The sequence below is a fragment of the Dasypus novemcinctus genome, chromosome 2 (genome assembly GCF_030445035.2).
Source record: "Dasypus novemcinctus isolate mDasNov1 chromosome 2, mDasNov1.1.hap2, whole genome shotgun sequence".
Lineage (NCBI taxonomy): Eukaryota > Metazoa > Chordata > Mammalia > Cingulata > Dasypodidae > Dasypus > Dasypus novemcinctus.
The window spans coordinates 10,961,522-10,987,246 of NC_080674.1; the positions used below are offsets into that span (position 1 = coordinate 10,961,522).

The following is a 25,725-nucleotide window of genomic DNA, read 5'->3' on the forward strand; positions in this document are numbered from 1 at the left end:
TTTGGTTGGTGAGAGACATCAGCATCCTGGAGGGAGCTGCTTGTAAAAAGAGCACTTTCTCAGACTTTCATTTCCTCCTCCTCTACCTGTGTGACAAGAGCTGGTCTTCAGACAGCCAAACCTCACTTCCCAGGGGGCACAGTTTGCTGCTGTGTCTCAACTCCTCTTCTTCCTCCTCTCCTCCTCTGCTTCCTCCTCCTTCTTTGTCATCAGTCTTATTACTATGAAACGGTGATCACTTGTTGACTTTTACCTAGATTAACACCAAATATGAGAGGGCATCTCATGTTACCCTAAGTCTTATAAACCCATCTGATACTTGACTGTCCAACGTGATTGTTAATGAGGATTGAAGAATTAATGTGTGGTGTTAAAATTGAACCAATATTATAAGATGCTACTTTTAAATGTTAGTATTATTCAGAGTGGTATAATTTAAGTATTCTTTAATCAGTCCCTGGTGATCAACACTCTCAAGTAAAAAAATAGGTCTGTTTTCCAGACTTAATATCTGGATTTTATATCTTACTGCACTGAGTATATTTATGGTTTATCATAGGCACTGAAAAGAACCAGAAATTTTTGACTGTCTTTTCCTGTGGAAAACACCATCCCATCTCGGTGGGATGATCCGGGGCCTGGGGGCACCTCTGGATCCAAGTGTCAGCCGCTTGGGGAGATTTCTCCGGGGCCCTTCAGCCAATGAAGGCAAAAGCAAGCAAAGGTTTCCTGTCACTTGGTGCTTTTATCCAAACATCCATTACAAATAATAACTCTCCAGCTCACCAATCTTCCTTGCTAAGTCATCGTGAGGGGCTTCAGGGCACTTCTCAGTTCAAGTGAAACCCAACATGTCATCTCTCTCTCTCTGCTATCTCTCTATCTCTATCTATCTATCTATCTATCTATCTATCTATCTATCTATCTATCTATCTATCTATCTATCATTTATCATCATCCATCTACCATCTATCATCATATGTCATCTATATCTATCATCTATGTAGATCTATCATCTATTTATATCTACCATCTATTGATTATCATCTATCTATATATATCTTACCTCTTAATTTTTTAAAAAAGAAAAAGAAACAATATTTCTTCCCAAGATATGACTCTGAGAAAAAGGATCGACTTGAATTACTACAATCACTTTTTTTTTTTTTGCTGGGTTCAACAGTGGGAGTTTATTAGCTTGTGATTTTGAGGCTAAATGAAAGTCCAAATCAAGGTGACAATGATCGCTTTTAATTTTCTTTTCCTACCTCTACCTCTCCTGCCAGAGGCTCTGGCTGACCTAGCTAATCACAGCCTGGCACAAAGTGTTCTCAAACAGCAAACACGTCCTTGGTCTCCAAGGGCTGCAAATGTAGGGCATATATTGAGACTCAAAATCGTAAAGAAAATATAAATCTCTTGCTAGAAGTATTTTCCAAGTGAATGCATAATGTCCCTTGGCACAACTCAAAGCAGGGAATGAATCCTATTGTTTACTTCTGGAAAGTTACACCAGCTCTTTGGTCATAGTTAAGTCATGTTTATGCCGCAATCTTTGCTTTGATGAACTTTACTGTATCACTCTATGACCCAGATGATGTGCATACATTTTCCTGGATGCTGTAGATTTCTCTCTCTACAGGAGCTAGAGAGGGGCTGTAGGGCAACATTCCTTTGTGGGAACCCAGGAAAGTAGTATCCTATGGTAAATGATGCAACAAGTTTAAAAGTATACACAATTTGTGGGAAAATTCCTATGTAAATTTCTGTCTACTGCTGAATTCTGGAAGTTAGTTTTCCATTTCCAAACTCTGCATGAATGAAATAACTTTTGAAATTAATTTTGGAGAAAGCACCATTGACTTTAGACCTTGAGTTGAATTAAACTATGCAGAATGAAGGGGAGCAAGTTTCAAAGGAAGATGGCAGCCAATCTCTTTCGTTATTTAATTTTTTATTTTTTCCAAGAACAGTTAACATGTACTAGGCACCTATTGGCCTCAGTCACTTGCATCTAAAGAGCAAATCTAATTTACCCACAGCCCGTGTTCTTTCAAATGATCAGCCGTATTTCTCAGCTCTGTTAACACTATTCTAACATTAGCTTCAAGTTCAATTTTAATAATCTAATCCATAATTGTCTACTGCTCCCTGCCACATGAACAAAACAATTTGGAGGGGAGGGGATAAGGTGAGCAGTTTACATTTCCTATGGATACTTCAAGTAAGTGGCCCCAAAGTGAAATTATTAATTTGGCCGTGGTTTATCATGTTCTGAGGGCATAAGACGTGGAAGGAAATGGACCTGTGCAAAGGGTTGTTATCCAAGAATGTGTAAATGGGTGAGAATCCTATAACTTCACTTCAACTGGCCTAATATCCTGAGTCACTAGATGGTTAGAAGAGTAGATACAGTACAGAAGGAACAAACTAATGCACATTGATACTAAAAACTAAAAACAAATTTTGTACAAGATGAACAGCAAATGAAATAGCTTCTATCCAAACAACTCTCATACAGGTAATTTGTATACGTATGTGGACATACACGCACTCACACCCGCACAGACACACAAGCAAGAATGTGTATTTTGTAAGCTAGATCCTTGGAAATAGACATTCTTAGCAAATATGGATGACAGATCAATTGTAATTTATTTTCTTTTAACACTGTATCATCATAAAGAAAACTGGTATAAATGAAAAAATCTATTTCAAATATCTACATCTAAAATTTTAGGCAGTGAAAAAGCACTTTGTTGACAAGGAGTGTGGAATGATGGATGTTAATTGTCAGAAACTGCTGAGTGCCTTGTTTAGTTGCCACAAACAAATTCACATATCAGAACGAACAATACTGCTAAATATTCCTTTTTTTTTTCCCTCTTTTTTTTTTTTTGTTAAAACATACTGGGGAGAAAGAAAAGAAAAACTGGAAATCCATACATCTTTCAAAAGTTTGAAATTGAAGCAATATTCAGATCCATAGATGAGGAAACACGGTGGCATTGGTGTAATATACACAATGCACTTCTCTTGTTTAATCTGTAATGTACATCAAATACTTTACAACAATGCATTAACAAAAGGCAAGAAACGTCTCGCTGTACAGAGGAACCCCAATGCAACTTGAAGCCTAGAGTCACAATGGAAGAGGAGAGTAAACAAAGTGTGAGAAGCTGTCCCCATAGAGCGTCAACTAGCCTGCCCCTCGTGCTTCACGAGAACCTTCACGCCCCTCCACCCCGCCCATCGCCTCTCTCCTTCCTTCTGCCACATTCAGTATAAAGCACTTTTTAAAAACTCTACAGCTCTAACTAGAACGTTGTTGGGCACTGCCCTGTCTCCGGATTGCTCTTTGCCGTCTACCGACTCCCAAGTTAGCTCTCGATTCATTTTGCGTTCTAATACAGCGCCGGATATGTCCGCACTGGTTATCGCAGCCTTCCTATGGAACAGGCTTGAACAAACTAAACTGGCAGGGAAAAAAAGAAATGTCTTGGGGTATTGCATGCACATGCACGGCTCCCCGAGCGCCGGGCCCCCCACCCTGCCCCTCACACCCAGGAGTCGGGGGAGGCTGGGTAGTGGCTCGTTTCATAGTTCAGTTCACTGTAGGGACGGGCGGCCGAGTAGAAGTCGACGTAGTTGCCGGTGGACTTGAGCCCCAGGTGCATGGTGTACTCGCTGGCGGGGGGGCGGTGGTGGACCTGGTCCTCGAAGAAGGACTCGTCGTAATTTCGCGTGGAGTTCGGAAACGGCTGGTAGGTCTCGTAGTCTTTTCGGCTGGGCTCCTGCGGGACCGGTTGTGCTGAAACCTGCACGGAAGAGAAGACCCACGCTGGAGTAGTTGGCCTTCCCTGGATCCCGCCTCCCTCCTGCCGAAGGCACCGCACCCTCCTTCCAGGGAAATCGAGGCTGCACCTGTTGTTTCCTACGCGCCCATCCATGCGGATGGGATTTCCTTCTCAGCGCTGGTTCCTGGTCCCCCCACCACCTTCTAGATCATCTTTTTAGCTGGAAGAGGTATAGACTGAGCTAGAGAACATGAGTCATTTATTTTCCCCTTTCATGCATTTCTGTCATAGGCTTAGGTGCCATGATTCCGGACAAGGCGCTAACGAGGAGGCGCACGGTGTGATGGTGGCCCCGGCCTCTCCCTGCCATCACTGAGGGCTGGGCCTACCCCATCCCTGAGCCCTGCATGCACGTAGAAGGCCAAGGCTTCCCGTGAGAAAGGTATCGGGGTGCCTCAGGTATAGCACCCCGGTCCCACATGGATATGCTTAGAGAAAAGAGAATGTCCTCAAAACATCTCCTGCTCTGGAAGACGGAAGCGTTTCCTACCTTGGTTCCATCACGAATTGATGGCATTCAGGAAAGACCGAGATAAAGCAACCTTTGACTGGGGGGAGGGCTCTCCAGAATTGCCCGGTGCCCCTCAGCCTACCTCAAAGTTCCCTCTCTCCCGTCCTCTGAAGGCTACAGTCTGATGGAGGGACCTGAAGGGCAAAGGGGTCACTGGAGCCCTCGGGGTGAGAGAAGTCAAGATTGAGTCTGCTCTGCTGGGCTTTACAGAGAGCAGGGCAGGAGCGCTCAAGGGCTGATGGTACATTTGCTGGCACTTGCACCGGGGGTGAAGCTAGTCCCTTCCTCTGATTGCCTCTGGGATCTCCACTGCAGGGGGCAGAACCTGCAAGGCCTGGGGTGGAGGCATCCCCCACAGCTGGTGCCACCAGGGATGCTCGAAGCTCTGTTAAAATACACTGACTGGGGAGGCGGGGCTGGTGTGCATTATAAAGCACTTTTCAAGAAACAGTTTGATTACTTTCAAGTAGAGTCAGCAATTCCCTATTAATTTAACTACAGATCAGCATGGAAACGTCCTGTAGAAATGGGTCTTAGTTAATAGATAATGATTTGTAATTAGCACGTTACGTGTACATGAATGCTTCTAATGGGGCCATGCATAACTCTTCTCTCCAGTAAGGGCAACTCCCTCCAATTGATTTACACAAGGAAATCGACCTGTTCTTCACAGAATTGGTCAACTTCATCTTCTGGCTTATGTGTCTGAAGGAGTAAGGATTCTCGCTACCTGCCCAAACCCATGGAGCTGAAACGTTTGCCGACCCTGCAGCTGAGAGGGCCGCTTGGAGTTCCGCAAGTCAATGTTGCTAAGACCGGGTCTATCAAAACGCGGTGGACTGAGGGGCCCTTTGCGATTCTTTGGACAGTTGTACGCTACGTCTGACATCTCTACTCCCCCACACTGGGCTGCTGCCCATGTACAGAGTTAGAGCTGGGAGTGTGGAAAAGTTACACGGGACGGAGCTGGGGCAAGCGAGTGTGTTCCCATCTTTCCGTGCCCCACGTTGAGCATGCATTCACTGTGTGTATTCCTCACCGAGCAGGCACACACACGATTTATTGTGGACCGAGCAGATCTTCAGACCTTTCCACATTGTGACAGCCCAAGACTCGGAGCTTTAATACCCAATGGAAGGAGGCCACACAGTTCTCAGGGCGTGGCCTTCCGTCCAGCAGATTCTCTGTGGCTGGAGCCCGGCACTCACTGCCCTAACAAGCCTTCCAGGTCATCTGACTCAAGCTCAAATTTGAGGACTGCTGGCAGAGAGGAAGGAGAATGGGACAAGGAGGCCCAAGATCCAGTTGAGTCTTTGTCCGACTACTTCCTGGCTGGGTGACCTCAGCTAGGTGGGTAGGTGACCAGTGGCCAACTGAACTCTCAGTTTCTTCATCTCTGGGGACAGTGATAACCTGTCCCACTCACCTCACAGGATGGAGGACACCAAATAAGAAGCGAGGGGCCTGTTTTTGCTATCCTTAGTAATATTTTAATATTGGCCATTTAGTCTAAAAACCAAACCCCCTTGTTTGCAGTTTTATTTACAAAACTCCTGTTCCCAGCTAGATATATAGACAGTCAAGTGTGATATTATTTTTCTTGATAAGTATGGCATGGACTGCTAGAAACTCATTGGGAAACTTGGAGCATTTAAATGGTTAACTCTAAAAGGACATCCATGAGCCCCTGGTCCCAGATCAAAAAAACAAGTGTTATTCTAGAATCTGGCATTGTAAAGGCTGTGAAGTTGGGAGGTCACTTTTAGCCCAGGAAAGCTCCCAACCGCACACATCCCTTTAGAGGTTAGGTTTACTTGGTAGAGGGCATCTCATTGCCAGAAGGGCACCTCTGCACCAGCCTTCCTCTCCTTGGAATCCCTACTTCCAGGCCACCACGTCCCAGGTGAGAAAGTGCTGGTGAAACCCTGCAGGGACGGACAGCAGGCCCTGCCCCACATGTCCGCAAGGCGAAGACGTTGCAGGCCGGCCCCCGGCAAAGCAGGGTCCTAAGAATCTAGGCTGACCCTCTTGGATGAGCAACTGGCATCCCAGCTCACCCTGACAAGTGCCTGTAAGAGCTGGCACTTGTACCTACAGAATTTCATGGTATGGTCAAGAAGGAAAATCAGATTACTTCTGGAAATGGGAGTTTGCTTTCGAGGTCTTCCTTTATGTTGGAGAAGGCACGTGGGCATGTGCATGGTTTGGGGCTGACCCTAGTTGTTCAGGTGATGGCATCTTTGCTTCAAGTGAAAACTGGAACTGAGTGAGGCCAACTGGACGCTGGCCACGGGCCAGGTGGGCTGAGGGGCCTGGGGATCCCCTGCCCCCAGGGGTCTGAAGATAGATGTCTTCCAGCATGGCCCAGTGTGGGCAGGAGGGTGGCTGGATCACCACTGTCATCCCTCCTACTGAAGGCTACTAGAGAGAGAAAATAAGAGCAGGCCGAGGAGCTACCTTCTGTTTCTCCCCGTCCTCCATCCCTTGGAAATGGTGCTGCAGGGAGAATCCAAGCAGGAACTTCCACCCGCTGGAGGGGCTGGGGATGGGCTCCTGCTCCTTTTCAAAGATGCTACCCTGCTGGGTGTTGAGCAACTGCACCCAGACAATGCTGGGCTTATGAGGACTTCACACTTGCCTTCCCTCTTTGTGTTTTTATGGTGACCGTGACCAAGCAAATGGCTTTGGTGCTTATCTTTTCAGCCTAGCTCTCCTGGTGTACATCGGGAGTGAGAACATCAGTCCCGGGAATGATTACCAGGAGCATCCGTTAGGAGGCATGCCGGCCCGTTTTCCCACGCGGACCACTGTGGGGGGAGAGGAGGATGGAGGGGTTGATCAGCCTGGGCGGCAGAGGCTGTCCTGCTTGCTTTGGTGCTTCCCACAGAACTGCAGCGACAAGGCACCTTCGAGGAATGGTCGCTGAATGAGACAAAGTCAGGTTGGGTCTTCAAGTGTCTGCTGTCCCAAAAGTCCTCCAACTTGAACGTGCACACGAATCATCTGTGCCTCTTGCCAAACTGGTGCGGAAGATCCGGATAGGGCCGAAGAAGATTCTTCTGCGTCTCTAACACCTACAAGGGCTGCTTCTGCTTCTGCTTCCCCGACTCGACTTTGAGGAGCAAGGCCCTCTACAATATTTTCTACCGAGTTGTTTCTCTTGTTTCTATTTCTACCTGATGTGTCTATTTTATTGGTACCTGTACTGTATAAACAATGGTTTCTTCCTAATGAGAGCTGGCTGGGTTACAGCAGCTACTTAATCTCTGCCTAGTAATGATTAGAGTCACACCAGCATCTTATCCTGGTGTATTTGGGACCTTCTTTTACTTTTGCAGCATGGTAGAAAGTTTGTTTTCTACCACCAGATAAAGCTTACGGCTGGTGAGAAATCAAAGATGGTTTGCAGATGTGAGGCTGTTCTGATGACTGCCAACATGCCACAGAGATACAGGCTGGGGTAGGTGTGAGGGGAGAGCATCAGGGAAGGTTCTTTGAATTTTAGTTCTTCACGTCTATCAGGTACAAGTTAACTTGCTTTAAAAATCCAAGACAGTTCACATGAGTTAAATGGGAAAGTGAATACCAGTGCATTTACTTTACCTGGTTATGTTTGATGTCTTCTGCGGGTGCACCATATGAATTCCTATACAAAGTTGAAATTCCAGTATTTTGAGCTGAAAGCAAGAGAGACATAAAAGTATTAGCAACGAAAGCAGGGTGGGAAATAATGGTTACCGAGGCAAGTTCTTGCCCTAACAAAGCTTGGTTTCTTATTGACCATGCCAAGTGAAAGAAATTCTTTGGCCCCAGGACTTCACTTTATGTATGGACATTAAGAAAGAAGAAGAGTTATTCCATCAAATTTCCATCCCATGCCAGCTGCTGGCGATAGCGTGCATTGTTGGAGACAGGGTCAGGGCAGATGTGGCAAACAGATGGCAATCTTGCAAGTTTTACTGCCTTCTTTCCTGGTGAACCTGGCAGATAATAAGAGCTTGTCACCTGCACTCAAGCATGCAGGAATCGGTGTCAGCAGCTTAGTTTTCAGCTGAAGAATGACAAGAATTAGATTTCTAATTTGAGCTCACAGAAGTGCTTGATCATCTTTCAGACAGTTCATTTCTCAAAGGATGGGCAGGAAGTACCTCTAAATCCTGCTGTGCATGTGGGAGTTGGCAGGCTGGGAATCTACGGTGGGCATAGAGACAAGAGCCCCCCTGCTCTGTCTTCTGACCGGCCTCTGGACTAGCTGGAAGGAAAGAAGACATCTTCTGCTTGCCAGCAGCTTCCAAGGGCCTGGCCAGGGTGCCTGGAAACCTTCAGCTCAGGTCCCCAGGCCCAGAGGAAGGAGCGCCATGCCCTCACAGGCACTCAACAGCCATGGGCTTAAGGAAGCTCTGTCCATGGGTGTGAAACATTCTAGAAACAAGGGTTCTCTTTGACTTCCAGTATCTATGGGATAATAAAATAGGATGGCACTCCAACTATTCTCTCCTGAATACAAGGCCAGGGTAAATACGAAGTCAGAATAATGGACTGTAGTGAGTGGAATGTTCTCCCTCAAAATTCATGTTCATCTGGAACCTCAGAACGTGACCTTATTTGGAATAAGGTTCTCTGAAGATGTAAATCAGATAAGGGTCTCAGAGGAGCTCATCCTGGATTTGGGTCAGTCCTAAATCCAATGACAGAAGAGGAGCAGCTGGGAAGAGATAGGTGATGTGAAGATGGACGTGAGATTGGAGTGATGCAAGCGCAGGTCAAGGAAGCCAAGGATTGCTATTGGAGGTGAGGAGAGAGGCATGGGATGGACCTTCCCTCAGAGCCTCTGGGAGGAACCAACCCTGCCAACCCCTTGATTTTGGACTTCTGGCCTCCAGAACTGGAAAAGAATTAAGTCCTATTTTCCTAAACCACCCATTTGTGGCAATTTGTGCGCACAGCCACAGGAACAGACTACACCTACCAAGGTGGACGTTCACGCCATTCATGATTATTACCTAAAAGCACGTAATAGCTGTGCAATAAAACCGTGCTCAGGAAGTGAGGCCAGTGAGTCCATTTTCAATTTGAAAAACCACTCTGACCCACTCTCAGGCCTGAACGCACACCTCCCAGCTCTGCATTCCCGTGGAAACCACCACCTCTTGCCTGGACCCCTGCCATCGCCTCCTGTTCTGCTCAGCCCCGCTGGCCCATCCTCCTCCCAGCAGCAGAGTGACGGTCTTGTTCCACAGAGCGGGCGGTCATCCTCGGCTGAGCCTGCTCCTTCGCCCTTCCCACGGGGATCCGTAAAACCCAGCCCCTCGGGGATGGCCTACAAGGGCTCACGTGATCGTAAGACAGCCCTGGCTCGGCACCCTCCTTGCTCAGCAGGCCCAGGGCTTCCGTCCTGCACTGGGGACCCCGGGCCGGCTGCCCCCCGGCCGGCGGTCACGTCCGGCACACGGGAGCTGAAGGAAGCCCCTTTGCCCTGGCGCACGCCGGGATCCACCCCAGTCCCTTCACCACCACGTGTTCCTACCTTGCCCAGGAATTTGTTCCACTTTGTCTTCACCCATGGGGGCAGGGCGCTTCCTGACCTGGGGCCAGCGCGTGTGTCCCCAGAGCCTGGGACGGGGCCGACCCTCACAGGACGAGTGCCTTGTGTGTGGAATGGATGCCTGAGTGAACCTTTAAAAACCTGCCTCCACGGCCGTTATGTGCTGACAGAAAGGGTCCCTGGAGGACAAGGTGAAATTCTGGTTTTTTTTCCCCTGCTGGTCAAAATAAAATGCATTTTGTGGGGAAAAAATAATAATAATTGCACATTACAGCCTGGGCCTCCCTCTCTGTCATGTTTGGGACTTCTGAGCTAAAGCTGTTTCCACTGAACCATCGTACCTGCTCTTGGCCCACTTCACCAGTTCCCGGTGACTGAGTAGTTGAGACTGAACTTTGACCTTTGTGGCTAAGTGAAGCAGATGCCTTCTCACTCTGTCCTGTTGTGTCTGAGCTAAGAGTAGACTCACGGAGAAGACACCGTCCTTTTTTCTTGTATATTCCCAAACTCCCAATTTCTAACTTAACATATTAAAAGATTAGAATGGCTCATCCAAAAGGCACAAGAGATTCGCTGACAACACAGAAATATACCATCCGAGGAAAGGCACTTGGGAAGTTCAGAGCAGAGCGCCCAATATCCTGGGCAAGCTGTGTGCCTCTAAACAAACTCTTCCCAGGGACGCGTGACCACAAGACATAGCTGGGCAAGTCCCGCACGCCTGAATGAACAGCTGACTTTTGCTTTCTGAGAGCTCCTAAGCAGTGAAGACATTTCAAGGGACTCAATCTAACCCAGGAAATAAATTTTTGAAAGGTGGGTGGAGGGCAGCCTGGAGTAAAAACCTAGATGGAGCTGAATTTTCTAACCGCTAAGGAGAAGAGATTTATTTAACTCCAGCAAGGAGCTGGGTTCTCTTAAACTTTTCACATGTTGCCTTTTGAGGGTGAGGCTCTCACATTTCCCATGGTAGAGGGGGTGCTTCCTCTTGGAGAGGGTGTAGCCAGTCCTTTGGGCTTTAGAAATAAGGAAGGTGGTTGTTTTTCTGATTTTTTTCAATGCACCAAATTAAGCTCCCCTGGATTTATTCTTGAATGAGAAAGAGCTCTCTTTTTGATGTGGCAACCAGAAGAAATATGATCTGCAAATAAACTGGGATGATGGGTTTGTTAAAGTATTGCAAAGCAGAGGTTGACAAGTCAGCCTTTCCATTTCAACAGTCAATTCTGGCTCTCTCCGTGTGTGTGCATAGACCTCTTGGCTGAGGACTCATTCAACCGACAATAGATTTTTTTTTTTTTTACTTTTTTTTTTTTTATTGACTTTGTAATAATATTACATTAAAAATATATATGTGAGGTCCCATTCAACCCCACCCCCCCACCCCACCTCTCCCCCCCCCCCAACAACACTCATTCCCATCATCATGACACATCCATTGGATTTGGTAAGTACATCTTTGGGCACCTCTGCACCTCATAGACAATGGTCCACATCATGGCCCATACTCTCCTCCATTCCATCCAGTGGGCCCTGTGAGGATTTACAATGTCCGGTGATTACCTCTGAAGCACCATCCAGGGCAGCTCCATCCGACAATAGATTTTAAAAGGCGGCAAACACTACTACCATTACCACCCCTATCACCACCAACCAGCACCACCCAGAACCAGCCAGCACCACCCACCACCATCATCACCACCTACCATGAACACCAACACTACCAACCACCCCACATCACTACCACCCACCACCATCACCACCCACTACCAACCAGCCCCAACCACTACCAACCAGCACCAACCAGCACCAACCACCACCAACACTACCAACCACCCCATCAGTACCACTTACCGTCATCACCACTACCAACCACCACCACCAACTAACAACCAGCACCAACCACCACCATCACCACCAACCACTACCAACCACAACCAACCACCATCATCACCACGACCCACCTCCATCACTATCAACCACCACCACCCACTGTCATCATCACCACCACTACCACCAACCACTATCATCCACCTCCATTCACCACCCCTACTCCCAATCACCACCCCCATCATCACCTTCACCACCGACTACCTCTACCTACTCCCATTGCTACCACCCATCCCCATCACCACCTACCCCCATCACCATACCTATCCCCCCCACCAACAACTACCATCAACCACCAACCACCACCGTCCACCCCCATCACCACCATCTACCCTCATTACCACCACCCACCTCATCACCACCAACCACCGTCACCACCTTCATCACCATCCTCACCACTACCACTATCACTAGTGAAAACTAACATTTACATAGCCCCACTGGCTTAAAAGGAATTTTCCTACAAGAACATTCAATAAAGATCTCAATGTTTTTCCAGGCTTGCTACATGATTGATAGTGTAGCTTTGAATTGCATTTTAAGTAAGTTAGAGCAAAGCTGTTAAGTCTCTAAACAAGTTTGAAAAATTACACATATCTCAATGCTGGAGTTGTCAAGATTCCTGTTATTTTCTAAGAAGATTAAACATGAGAATGATCTTCAAGTTTATTTTTCATTTTAGCACAATCATGTACCATTGGAACTACTTCAACACAAACACTCCCACATTTAAAAGCCTTTTTGGATGATTCTACCGGGCGAGCGAATTAAAGAGAAAGGCTGAAGTTAATTGATAATAACACAGTCAATTTCACAATTCTTGTCATTATGATCTCAATCTATTGTCCCAGACCAATGGCGATGTGGCTACATAGGGCACTAATAATTATAAAATTAACGGGTCAGGTGAATTTGGTGGCACAATCCCTTTGGGGCAATCAGTACAAACTGGATTCTCCACTGAATGCCCTGACTCTATGGTTTCACCATTCAGATTCATGACTTCCTTTGTTCATGTTTGTCTAAGACGGTGAAAATGCTTCTGGGAAGATGGTGGTCAATGAGCCTGATGAGCTCAGCCCACCTGAGAGCTCAGCGTCCTGTTCAGGAGGCGTCCGAGAGCCAGGGTGAGGGCTGCCCTTTAGGGCCTGCACCTGGAGGCAGAGTCCTGCCCTGGCGGTGGGAATCAAAAGCCATCTTTCACTCTGCTTTTCTCTATTTAGCTGCGCAGAACGAACACGGAAAACACTGCCTCTAGAGAAAATGCTTTTACCGTTGGAAACACTTATCTTAGGCTTCCCTGTCTGGAAGGGGTCTTAATAAATCATGCGATTTGTCTGCTCGGCTTCCCTGCAGGTCTACACCTAAATACTACCAAAGACATGTCCCCCATGTGTTCAGGTTCTTCTGATGAGAGGGCCTCGCTGCCTGTTGAAGAGTGTGCTCTCCGCAGCAGGTGTTCTGAGTTTCCTAAGCTGACCCCGTCCTGGGAAGGCCCTATTTCCTCCCGGCTGCTTTTCAGGAGGGACCCATTCTCCCCATGCCTGTGACCAAGAGGGGTCCTGGTGCCTCTGGTCAGTCTGCTTTCCAGGTCTAACCCTCAGAGCACGATCTTCAACTCCAGCTTCTTGGAGGAGTGGGTGGACTGGGGGGCAGGCAGGGCACACAGAGCTGGGAGGGGAGGAGACGGGCAGAGCCCCCTGGCCAAGGACAGGTGTGCGCAGTAGAGGGCGAGCTGCCCCCAAGCCTGGTCATTAGCTGCGGAGGGCAGGCCATGCTGGGGGCGGCCAGCAGGCCCAGCGCTGGCCTCTGCAGAGTCCCAGCGGAGGAGAAAGGAGGGACAATGGGTGAGACAGCAGAGAGGGGCACGGGAGGCCAAGGCCTCCTTAGGGAGAGAGGGTCTTTGGAGCCAACGAAGCTTCATGGGAGTTTGCCACGGCAAGGGGCTGGTGGGCTGGCAAGAGGGCAGTTTCAGCAGGCGTTCTGTGGGGCTCCCATCAATGCTCTTGCTTTGCTTCCCTTCCCTTCACTTCCTTCCCTATCTTCTCCCCTTTCCCTCCCGTCCTGCTGGGCAAATATACTCCACCCACCATCTTGGGGTCCCCGGCACCCTAGACGGTGCCAAGGAAGAACACTGCGACTAGCTCCTCTCTCTAATTTAAGGGACTGTGGTGAGCTGCAAGGAAGGGGGAAGGTAAAGAAAGACTGAGGATAGACCGCATGTGGAGAACGTGGTTTTCTTAGAGTTGCTTTTGGTTTTAAAAGCTCTTAGTGATTCTGAGGACTCAGGTGCTCACTTTTCGTATTTCTAATTCCTGGGACTCTTGGCTCTCAAACTCTCAAGTGACCCAACAGTGGCTAAGTCCTCCTGGGCTCCGGCTCACGGCTGGAAGCCTGATGTCCCAGTCCCCTGTCCCGTCCCCGAGCAAGCCGCCAAGCCCGGGCAGGCAGGGCACGCATGCCAGTGCTCACCTGTCATGGCGTCCTTCCTGGAAGTGTGCTCTCCTTTAGTTCCGTGGTAAGTGGCGTTGCTGCCAGTGGATTCGTAGTCTGTTTTCCTTTCTTTGAGGCTGATCATTTCCCGAGGGGAAGCTGGGGCACTTGCTAAAGAAAGAAATCAAAGGGACGGTCTTCCCGAGTCTCATCCCGGAGCACGGACATGTCCTTGCAAACGATCAGGGGCGTGAGCACGTGTGGCTCAACATGTGTCAGCCCGTACGCACAGACCTCCTGATTTCTGATTTGGTTCTCATCCTCACTCCCTCTCCTCAACCAGCAAATGTGGTGCTTTAGGGTTACGGGGGCACTTGACTCAGGTGCAGGTAATTAAGAAATATATGTTGGGGCCTACCTTCCCTAGAAAGATATCCTCGTGGGCGTGTGACCTCCCAAGGTATATGGGGCAATTTTAAGAAGGAGACTGGTCTTGGTTTCTTTGTTCTTCTCCTTTTTCTCTTTCTCTTCTCCCTTCCTTTCCCTTTCCATCTTCTTTCCTTCCCCCTTCCTTAAATTAGATGTCCTTCAGAACAGCTGTTACCCATATGGAAGAATCCCTGATTAAATTAAGTGCAATTTTACTTAAATATTGAGTCACCCCAAGGGAAGGCAGAGGAGGCAACCCTCCACAGAGGATGATCCGTGCGGATGAAAGAACCAAACCCACGAGGATCTTCCCCATTAGCTTGTTGGGATGGCCTGAGACAGGCAGTGACACGAGTTCCTTTCTCCTGTTCGGGCATCCTTGCTTCCGCTCTTTTGACAAAGGCCCCCAACGACCTCTCAGCCACGCGCTGCACTGGTGGCTGGACCCCGTGAATGAGCCCGTGATCCCCATTTCTAAACTGATGGGTTGTCATGAGATGATTTCCCTAGGAAATTCCACAGCCTTGTAACACATTGTCACCAGAACAGAAGAAAAGCTGACCGTGGAAACTTGGAGATAAGGAGGCAAACAAAAAGGGGTTTCGTTTTTCTGGAAAAAAAAAAAAAAAAAAAAAAAAAGGAACTGGTAGGTAGCACTGAAACAGCCTGGCCAGTGCAGGGATGTGTTGGAAGAAGTGGAGTGACAGTGAGTGGCCGCCAGGGGGCAGGGAGCCGCAGCCTCCCTGAAGCTGACCACAAGTCCATCTCCCTGCTCCTAAGGAATCCCTCATTTTCAGAGCTCAGTCAACGGGCACCCAGCTCTGTGTGCTCTCAGGCACACCCGTCCTCTGCTCCCGGGCCCCAGGCCCTATGGCAGCGCTTCCTAATCCTGTTCATCCTTAAGACTCACCTTTGGCAACTCCAGGACCCCACCTTGGGCATTTGAGTCAGAATTTTCAAAGGGGTGATTAGGGGAGATTATGATGCTGGGGTTTAACGTATACCCAGGGGACCTGAATCTCTGGACTGACCATGTGATAGCCAGGCCCTGAGCCTCAGCAGACTTGCAGCTCCTACACTCTGGTTTATTGGGCCTACCCCACTCAGCTAACATGGAGGTGAAGAAGGTCAACCACCACAGCAGGGAGCCTAGAGTGCCTACAACTGCAAGCAGGAGAATTGCATCCATCATCCAAGTGGAATCTAAGCACCCTCTTGATATAGATGTGGATTCTAAGGTCCACAGGATGGAGGAATAGAGTACAGATTAGAGTGGACTTACTGATATTCTATTCATGAACTATTGTGATTAGTAATTGAAGAAAATGTGACATTGGTGTGGAGAAAGTGGCCATGGTGGCTGCTGGGGGTAGGGAGTGGGAGGAAGAGATGTGATGTGGGGGCATTTTTGGGACTTGGAGTTGTCCTGGGTGGTGCTGCGGGGACAGTTACTGGACATTGTATGTCCTCCCATGGCCCACTGGGTGGACTGTGGGAGAGTGGGGGCTATGGTGTGGACCATTGACCATGAGGTGCAGCGGTGCTCAGAGATGTATTCACCAAATGCAATGAATGTCTCATGATGATGGAGGAGGTTGTTGTTATGGGGGAGGAGTGGGGTGAGGAGGGTGGGGGTATGTGGGGACCTCCGATTTTTTGAATGTAACATTAAAAAAAATAAAGACAAAAAAATGACAACGAAATAAAAAATAAATTCAATCTGGAAAAAAAAAAAAAGAATCCGTATTTGATGCGCATCCCTAGGAATCCCTGGAGAAGTCCGAGTTTGAGGCTAAGCCACCTCCCTTTGCTCGTGTCCCAGCCCGTCCCATCGGGACTCAGTTCTCCTTTCAGTTTACCTTCCAAACCCTCGGCCGCATCCCACAGCCCCGGCCACCTGTCCCTGAAGCCACCCTGGCTTTCACTGGTGGAGTCATTTTCACTTAGTTCATCAAACACGGCATGTTTTAGGTGCGAATCCCCAGGCTGAAACACGAACCACGGCACCGCTTCTGAACCCGAGGAGTGGAAATCCACCAAGGGCAGACGTGGGCGTGCAAATACCCTCAAATAAGAGGCAGGCGGCCATGGGCGCTCAAGAGAAGTCACCGCCAAGTGCGTGGAAGTGAGCAGAGCGCGCCTCTGCCCACCCTCTCCTCGCCTCCCCAAGGGCCTTCTGCCCACTTCTCAAACTCTGGAAATAAAATCAGGGCTCTCTGCGCAGTCCCCGATGCCGTCAGCCGTTTCCAGCCTGGCTGCCCAATGGGCTGGAGGACCTGGTAATTAAGGCCCATCTCTGAGCCCCACCCAGAGCAGGGGGAGCAGATCTCGGGGTGTAAGTCCTGTGGGGGCAGCCAGGGGAGAGACCCCGTCTGCTCCGGAGGCCGGCAGCGCTCTCGTCACTTGGAGGATGACCCCCAGAGCGCAGTGATTTGAATCAGCATCTGAGCGCCCTGCTGTGCCGTGAGCCTTGGCAGGCAGAGAAGAGAACACCAAGCCTTGGGCGTCGGGGACACGTGCCACCTGCCAGGAGGGCCCTCTGGGGCCCGGGGGAGGGTGGGAGGAGGAGAGCAAGGGGGCTGGTGTCTGTGCGGGGCGGCCGCCACGTCTTATCAAAGTTGGGGCTCTGGAGACTAAAGGGCCCTGGAAGAACTTCTGCGAGGCAGTATCTCGACCGCGGCGGCCGGTCCTGCGGGGCCTCGCTTGCCTCCCCTGCCCTTGGCCCCTCTGGTGTCGCCTCGTTTCACAGTCTGGGCCGCCTCCAGGAAACTCCCTTCTCTCTTGCTCTTTTGCTTCCTGCCTCAAGAAAGGCTGGGCTCTTTTGAGACCATCACAAAAAGAGAACATTCTGGAGCCTCTTGACCAACGCTTTTAAAATTAGAATCTAATATTGCACAGATGGTGGGTGTTGGTGAAACCACCTCGAGGGTGTAATTATCTCCTGAGACCTCCCACAAGGCCATGCGCCGAGGCTCCGGAAGCCATGATGGACTGGGAAGATTCAAGGCACGTAAACGGGGGTTTAGTAGGCATCTTGGAGGTGCCCAGCCCAGGACAATGCCAGGGTGGCGCGCCAGCTGAACGGCCCGGGTGCTAAGGGCTTCTTGGCTGCTTCCCCAGAGCCTGTCCTCCTTCCAAGCGCCTTCCAAGCTGGGTTATCACTTCATCTTCATCACATCGATTGGCTGAGTGCCGTTCTTATTAACGAGAGCCTACAAAAACATGCATCTCCAGGGCTTCACAGCCTTCACCGCTCTTGATCTTTTTAAGCCTGCCAGAATTATGGAAATAAGGAGAGCAAGAGGCTGGAAGGAAGGAAGTTTCCCCACAGTCATTTGGGGCTTCCAAATTCTCCTCTAGGCTCAGACTAAATGCTGAAAGCAACAATACACTAAAACTACAGTCTTTCATGGGGCTGGAAGAGAGTAAGTGACTTCAGTCAAATATCCCCCATTCCTGTCCTATTTTCCAGACAGTAAAGTCTGGTATAACGTTTTCTGACCAACATTCTAAGTGGCAGAGAGGAAATCTTTTGTGAATAAAAGCCTAGTCACGGCTGTGTGCGAGTGTAGATGAAATTATTTTTCCGTCCTTCACTCAAAACAAAAATCGAAGTGCAGAAAAGATTTTTTTTTTAAAGTTACACTTTGAGACAACACTAAAAGCCTACTGCAGGATGTACTACTGCAGGATGTGTTACTATTTTGCCTTGACTTTTTTTTCTAACCTTTGGCATTATTTAATGTGAGAGGGAAAGGGTAAAAAAATTAAGTACATTTTAGAAGTAAATCAGAGACAGGAGCTCAAAAGTTAAGCACAAAGAAATACGATAAAATTAGAAAAAAAAATTAAACGGAAAGACTTAGACGTTGCATTTGGCTGTAATGAGAATTTCACGATGATTTACCTGTTGATTTACAAGCATATCGCAAAGCTCATCCTATATGGAATAGTAAGGAACTGTGATACAGCTCAAATGTGATACAGCTCATATGTGATACAGTTCAAAAAGCCCCTCTCCCTACTCTGTTATCCCAATGATAATAAATAAAATGCAACTCAAGTTCATGTTGGAAAGGCACCCACAGAAACACGGATCAGCGGACGCTGTGTGCTTTGCACCTGTTCTTCCCTGAAGCAGGTCCTTCTCTCTGTGAGCTCCTAGGAAACCCGTTAGAGATACTTACGGGACACTCTGAGATACACCCCACTGTAGCAACAGGAAAACAGATGCATTTGTATTTCTAGCAGAAGTCCTGGGGGGCGGGATGTCGCCAAGGGCAGGGAATAGGCCTTTGCCAGGAGGGGAGAGAGCCTGGCCCGCCCCTGGCGGCAACTTACCTGAGCGGTTGTTGGGAGATACGCGCACGGGGGAGATGGAGGGAGTGCGGGAGGAGGAGTAGGGCCTTTGCCGGTCCCTCTCGATGGTTGACGATGAGGCGACAAAGTGATACTGGGACCATCCATCCTGCAAGAGACAGCGTACGCCCGTGAAGCCGGGAAGGGACAGTGATTTGTCACCTCCTGACGTCTCCAAGTTCCAAGTGCTTGATTTCGCACAACATTTCCACCACATGTCAAAAGGGATTACGGAGCTCTGCGCCATGGTCAAGGTTAACCTAGACAAGTGAGACTTCGGACACACCTCTTCTTCTGCCAGGCAGCCTCGGAGGGCGGGCCAGCTTTCCTTCCCAAATGTGGGAAAAACGGTCTCCTGCAAACTTGAAGTGGCTAGATGCTTTTATTTAAATGAAAATGTGATGCTGGGTGTGTTAGATGACCCGGAAGCCGTCCACCCTCTGCCTGCCTGGTTCCAGTTCTGCCTGGTTCCTTCCCAGGGCCAACCTTTTAGCCATCAGAAGAGTGGGTGGCATCCCACCACCCCGTTAGTCTCCTTTACATCACTCCAAACCTCTTTCTCTTGCACAAATGTCCCCTCTCACTGGTCTGTGGTTCTGAGCATGACTGTCCCTACGTATTCACACTTAGAGACTGGAACCTTCTCTGGTTTGCCCCAGGAATTATATTTTTCAATTTAGAGCATGTTCTAAAAGTATCCTTCCAAACCTTCTTGCATTCCAAATATTCAGTTAATATATTAAAAGCTTATTTAGGGAAGCGATGTGGCTCAAGCAGCTAGGCTCCCATCTACCATATAGGAGGTCCAGGTCTCGATGCCCAGGGCCCCTTGGTGAAGGCGAGCTGGCCCGTGTGGTGAGCTGGCCCAGGTGGAGTGCTGGCCTACGCAGAGTACTGCCCCATGCCGGAGTGCCGCCCCGTGCAGGAGTGCCAGCCCATATGGAGAACTGGTGCAGCAAGATGACGCAACAAAAAGAGACACAGAGGAGAGACAATAGGAGACACAGTAGATCAGGGAGCTGAGGTGGCACAAAGGAATGATCAACTCTATCCCAGTCCGGAAGGTCCCAGGATTGGTTCCCAGAGCCACCTAATGAGAATACAAAGCAGACACAGAAGAACACACAGCGAATGGACACAGAGAGCAGACAGCGGGGGATGGGGGGGATGGGGGTGGTGGTGGTGGTGGTGAATAAATTAAATAAATAAATGTTTTTCAAAAAAGCTTATTTACTGTTTTTCATGATAAAAACCATATATAAACATAATGGATTACTTTGTAAATTTAGAAATCATAGGAAGGAAAATAGAGTTAATAACCCCACCCCCCTCCACAAGAAAGAGCCCCTGTTAACATGTTCTTGTTTTTCCTTCCAGTCTTTTTTAATTCAATTTTTATTTCTATCTAAGCAATAAGTTAAATAGTACTGCTATTATAACAAAGAAAAGCAGACCAGGCGCCACCCCCGATTCCATCTTCACAGAGGCAACCATTTTTAATTCTATTAGTTTTTTTTTCCTGATAATATTTAGATTTTTAAGGGACTCAATGTCCTATAAAGGGTCATTTTAATATAAATAGATGAAATTGAAGAACAAGATTCATACCCATTTCATGACTTGTGTCTTTTTGTTTATCAAATTCTCACCATTATTCCTTTTCTATTTGACAAGAGAATGTCAAGATCAGAAGCATGCTTATTAAAAGATGTTTCCTGAATGCTCTGAACATATACTATGCATCAAGAGTCTTGCAACAATCCTATGAGCTGGACTCTATTATTATCGTCCTTTTACAGCTGAGGAGCTTGAGCCTTAGAAAGTTAATAGGAAAAAAAAAAAAAAAAAAAAAAAAGGAAGTTAATAGGCTGCCCAGAGTGAACCAGTAAGGAAGTGAAAACCATTCAAACACTAAAATGTTGCATACTTATGAGTAGGACAAAGAAAAAAGAAAGCAGGAGGAACCTAGCGGGGTGTGCTGCTGTTGCTATTTTATGGAGTGTGGTCAGAGAAGCACCTTGGGAAGAGTTAACATCTCCGTGGGAACCCAAGATGTTGAGGAGCCCGGCACTGAAGATGCAGGTGGAGCTTCCAAACCAAGGAGGAGTAGATGTGAAGCTCCAGGGCGGGAAAAGGGAGTGGTTCGAGTGAGAACATCAGGAAGACCTGTGACTACAGAGGAGGGAGAAGGGCAATTCATAGGTGAGAAGCCCTCTGAGTGTTTAGGGCAGCTTGGGGAGAAGAGAATTGATGCAGAGTGACCAGATGAGAAGCTATTGCAAGCTACTGTGCAAAAGACTTTGGTGGTTCCTCCAAAAGTTAAACAAAGCATTATCATATGACTCAGCAGTTCTGCTCCTAGACCTACGCCCAAAAGAACTGAAAGCAGATATTCAAACATGAATGTTCGTAGCAGCACTATTCAGCATAGCCAAAAGGTGGAAACAACACAAATGTTCATCAAAGGAAGAAGGCATAAACAAAAGGTGGCATATCCAGACAAGGGAATATTATTCAGTTGTAAAAAGGAATAAAGTTTTGATCCATGACATAATGTGGATGAACTGCAAAAATCTTTGTGCTAAGTGAAGGAAGCCAGACATGAGTGGCCACATATTGTATGATTCATTTATAGGAAATAACCATTTAAATCCACAGAAACAATGAGTAGCTTAGGGTTGTCAGAGGCTGGGGCAAGGAAGGAGTGACTGCAGAATGGGTATGGGTCTCTTTAGGGAGTGATGAAAATGTTCTGGAACTAGATAGAGGTGCTAGCTGCATAAATTTGTAAATGTACAAAATGTTATTGAATGGCAAACTTTAAAATGGTTAGTTTTATGTTACATGAGTTTCACTAAATAAAAAAGAAAAGGAAGGGAAATAAAAGGCTATTGCACTAGAGTGAGCGAGAGACAGCCCTGGCTCAGATGGGGTGACGGTGACTGGAACAGGACAAATTTGGAGGATTTGCTGATAACTTGGCTACAGCTCTAAAAGAGAGGAACAAGCTTGACCCCAATGCTTCTGGTGTGAAAGGGGACTAGGGGTGCCATGTACCAAGATGGGGAGACTAAGAAAGGATCAGCTTTAGGAAGGGACACCAATACTGCAGTTTTGGACATGCTGGGTTAGAGATGCCTGTTACACATGAAGGAAACGATGACAAATAAAGCAGAATCTAGCATTGGGATCACAGGGGGCAGTGTTGGGCTAGATATACAGTTTAGGGATGCAATGTATCAGTGTTATTCAAAGCAAAGAAAATGGAAAGAACCTTATGAAGGAATATGGACAAAGGAAAGCATAAGACAGGGGCCTGAGCCCTGGGTCTCCCAATATTTCAGTCTCACAAGACACTGAGACCAAAGAGAATGAGCTAGAAGGAAAACCAGATGGATAAGATGCCAGGCAAGAGGAGGAAAGGGTCTTCCAAAGGAGGAGAAAGAAACCAACTGAATCAAATTAGGGGGACAAGTATTGACCCCTGGACTCAGCAAGAAGGAAGCCATCATGACCGAGACAAAAGTACTGTCTTTGGCCTGGTTGGTGAAGTCTAACTGGAGTGGGCCCAAAAGATAATGAGAATAGATGAGCCCAAGGGTGCAGGTAGCCTTCGGCAATATTTTATTATAAAAGAGAGCAGGGAAATGGGACAACAGTTTGAAGAATGTGAGGTACCAAGAGTTATTTTTTATATATAACCTGGAAGACAGTGCAGCACTTTGTGTGCTTGCTAATGGGATGCTGTACTATAGAGAAGAAAAAAACGATGCATGAAAGAAAGGGTAAAATGCTGGAAAAAAGTTCTTAAGAGAGGAAGGGTTGGTAGGATTTAGTGAGCACTGGGGTCACTGACCAATGAAACAGGAGGACAGACAGGCTGTAGAGTCACAGGTGTCACAAGGAGATGGGCTAATTTGATGAGAGGAAGATAAAGATGGTCTCTGTTAATTTCTTCTCCTTTCTCAGGGAAAAATGGAAAGTGGGCTGGAATTTAGAGAATTGAAAAAGAGAAGAGAAATGAGGAGAGGAGAGAAGGGATGAGGAGAAGAGAAGGCCCCAGAGGCCACTGGTGAGCCAGGTGACCATGGCTAGGTTGTGGGGTGGCCGGGTCAGAGGGACCACTTCAGGGGTGTAGCAATGGATTTAAAATGAGACTAACCTTCAATGCCTGGCTTGCTTCACTCAACATATGGGGACCTCTGATATTTTTAAAAGTAGTATTTTTTGTGATCTATGTATCTTCAAAAAAATTAAAATTTTTTTTAAAATGTGAAAAAAAAAAGGGCATTTACTTGGAAAAAAGAGAGACTAATCCATATGGCCATTTGTGTTTATCCAGCCACATTCAGTTATTCTCTGGTAGGTGTGGAGTAGATGGAGATCCTTGGACGTAGTCAGGCAAGTAAGTTGGGGAGTGCCAGGGACAAGGATGTACAAAGGGCCCATCATGGAAGACAATGGGATCTAAGTTGTGTAAAGGGGAAAGCGAAGATGTGAAGGAGGAGACGGAGAGAACCAGTTCAAGAGAAGAAGATTCTAGAAGTTCATATTGATAAAGGCATGAAAGATGACCAGAAGACAACATTCCATGGTAAAGGAGACTAAGAGCCAGGACTGGAGCCAGGGGATATTACCATTGTTTAGGATCAGAAGAATCATGCTGTTTTTACTAGATGAGTAGAAGACCTTGTCATGTGCATGGACATACAGCTGGTTGAAGCATTATGTGGCTTCCAAGAGCCAATATCTACTCTTGACAACTGAACCATAGTCATCAGATCTCATCCAGGTCAGACTGTCAAGCATGGAGATATCAAGTGTGTGCTAAATGAAGGCATGCCTGTTTATTGTCGGCCATATGAAAAGGGTCACCTCATCATAGAATTTCAGGTAAACTTTCCTGAGAATGGCTTTCTCTCTCCTGATAAACTGTCTTCTGCTGGAAAAACTTCTACCTGAGAGTAGAGACGTAGAAGAAACTGATGAAATGGATCAGGGAGAACTGGTGGGATTTGATCCCAATCAGGAAAGATGGCACCATGACAATGGAGAAGCACAGGTGGGTGACAAGTATCACCCCAGAGGTGGTGGTCAGTGTCAAACCTTTCAGTGGTGACCAGTGACTGACACTCACTACTGGCATTCCATATGCAGCTGTGGATAAGTGAAGGACTGTAAGCAAAATATGCTCACTACTTGCTATCATTTTTATTTTAATATTCAACTACTGTAGTGTTTTAGAAGTTAAACGAAGAATAACCTCAAATATAAAAGCTCTGACTTTGCGCTGAATATATGATGACTTCAGTGTGCAAGATGAAGTTTAATACTTGTAAAAATGAGTTTTGGCTGAAAAACAGAAAAGTTCCATTAGCATTTGTTAGGCCATACCTGTCATCAGTTTTTGCTGTATACGTGGACTAGCTTAGAGTGAAATGCTAGTATCGGGATATGTATTGACTTCATGGATGATCCTTCATTGTTAAGCTATGAACTTAAAAACTGTACGTAACTGGCAATCAGAAAAAAAAGCTTACAGTGAAAAAAAGAGAGCTCTTAAAGAGTCACAGGCTGTTGGAGTGGGTGCCTCAAAGAAGCTGTTTTTTTGTTTTTTTGTTTTAAAAGGAGGAGAGGGAACTTTCTGGAGCCAGCAATGAGGAGTCAGCAATAGGATACTCATCCCACCTCTAGGCCCAGTGACTGGGGAGGATGAGGATGGAAAATGAAACAGCCTCTGATGAGAGGGCTGCCACTAGAGGTGGGGTGAGAGTGGAGGAAGGGGTTGGTTTCAGGGTATACCCTGGTGTCAGATAAAACAAGATTTAAAAGAGAGGAAGAGAGAGAAGTTATGGATAGAAGGCATAGAAGGGATTTTGCTTATAGCAGCATATGGGTTCAAGAGGGAAAAGAAATGGGGGAGGAGGATATAATATTGGGGCCGATTACTGAATGTTCAGAGCCTTTGGGAGATGAACCTAGGTCTGGTGGCCAGAAGCTGTGTGTACTGCAGAAAAACATGTTCTCAAACCCAATCCATTCCTGTGGCTCTGACCCCACTGTAAATCAGACCTTTTGATGAGGTTACTTCCATTACGGTGTGGCCCAACCAGTCAGGACGGTTGTTAATCCTACTACTGAGTCCTTTCTAAGTGGAATGAAATTCATGCACAGAATGACAAAGTCACAGAGGAAGCAGCCAGGAGTCACAGAGGGAGCAGCCAGGAGTCACAGAGGGAGCAGCCAGAAGCCATCAATGGGACCCAGAAGAGAAGAGGAGACCAGCAGAGGCCACCATGTGTGTTGCCATGGGACAGAGGAGCCAAGGACCAAGGATCGCCAGCAGCCACCCCCAGTACGCAGTCTTCAGGAAGAAAGCACTGCCTCGCTGACACCTTGATTTGGATTTTCTCTTGGCTTCAGAACTGTGATCTAATAAATTCCCATTGTCGAAATACCATTGCGTGGTATTTGCTTGAGCAGCCAAGGAAAAGTCTAGGGAAAGACGGATGACCCAGGAAGCAGAGGGACAGAGGGCCCGAGGGTAAATGCCTTGTGGTAAAAGGTGGGAGTCGTCAGGACCAGGGAGAGATATCACGGCTGGAGGAGAAAAGGACATTCTGTGGGTTGCCCTTAAATCCTCTGGTGGGTGGTGCTGAGGACAGGGGAGGAACAGTCTTACCAAAGGCAGCTTAGGATGG

General features: G+C 47.5%; 1 protein-coding gene and 1 pseudogene across 6 annotated transcripts in view; one reads left to right on the plus strand and one right to left on the minus strand.

Moving 5' to 3' along the window:
* Positions 1 to 1,937: 1,937 nt before the first annotated feature.
* The window catches only part of CTNND2 (catenin delta 2), a 1,007,180-nt gene continuing 983,392 nt past the window's right edge, over positions 1,938 to 25,725 (minus strand). For all 6 annotated transcript variants that reach the window (XM_058306950.2, XM_058306943.2, XM_058306942.2 and 3 more), the window contains 4 exons: positions 19,007 to 19,133; positions 14,276 to 14,407; positions 7,972 to 8,045; positions 1,938 to 3,818 (listed from right to left, as the gene is read on the minus strand). In XM_058306950.2, the coding sequence (XP_058162933.1) occupies positions 3,558 to 3,818; positions 7,972 to 8,045; positions 14,276 to 14,407; positions 19,007 to 19,133 (594 nt within the window). In that variant the 3' untranslated portion in view covers positions 1,938 to 3,557. The remainder of the gene's footprint in view (positions 3,819 to 7,971; positions 8,046 to 14,275; positions 14,408 to 19,006; positions 19,134 to 25,725) is intronic.
* Positions 19,270 to 24,191, plus strand: LOC139439799 (dnaJ homolog subfamily A member 1 pseudogene; annotated as a pseudogene).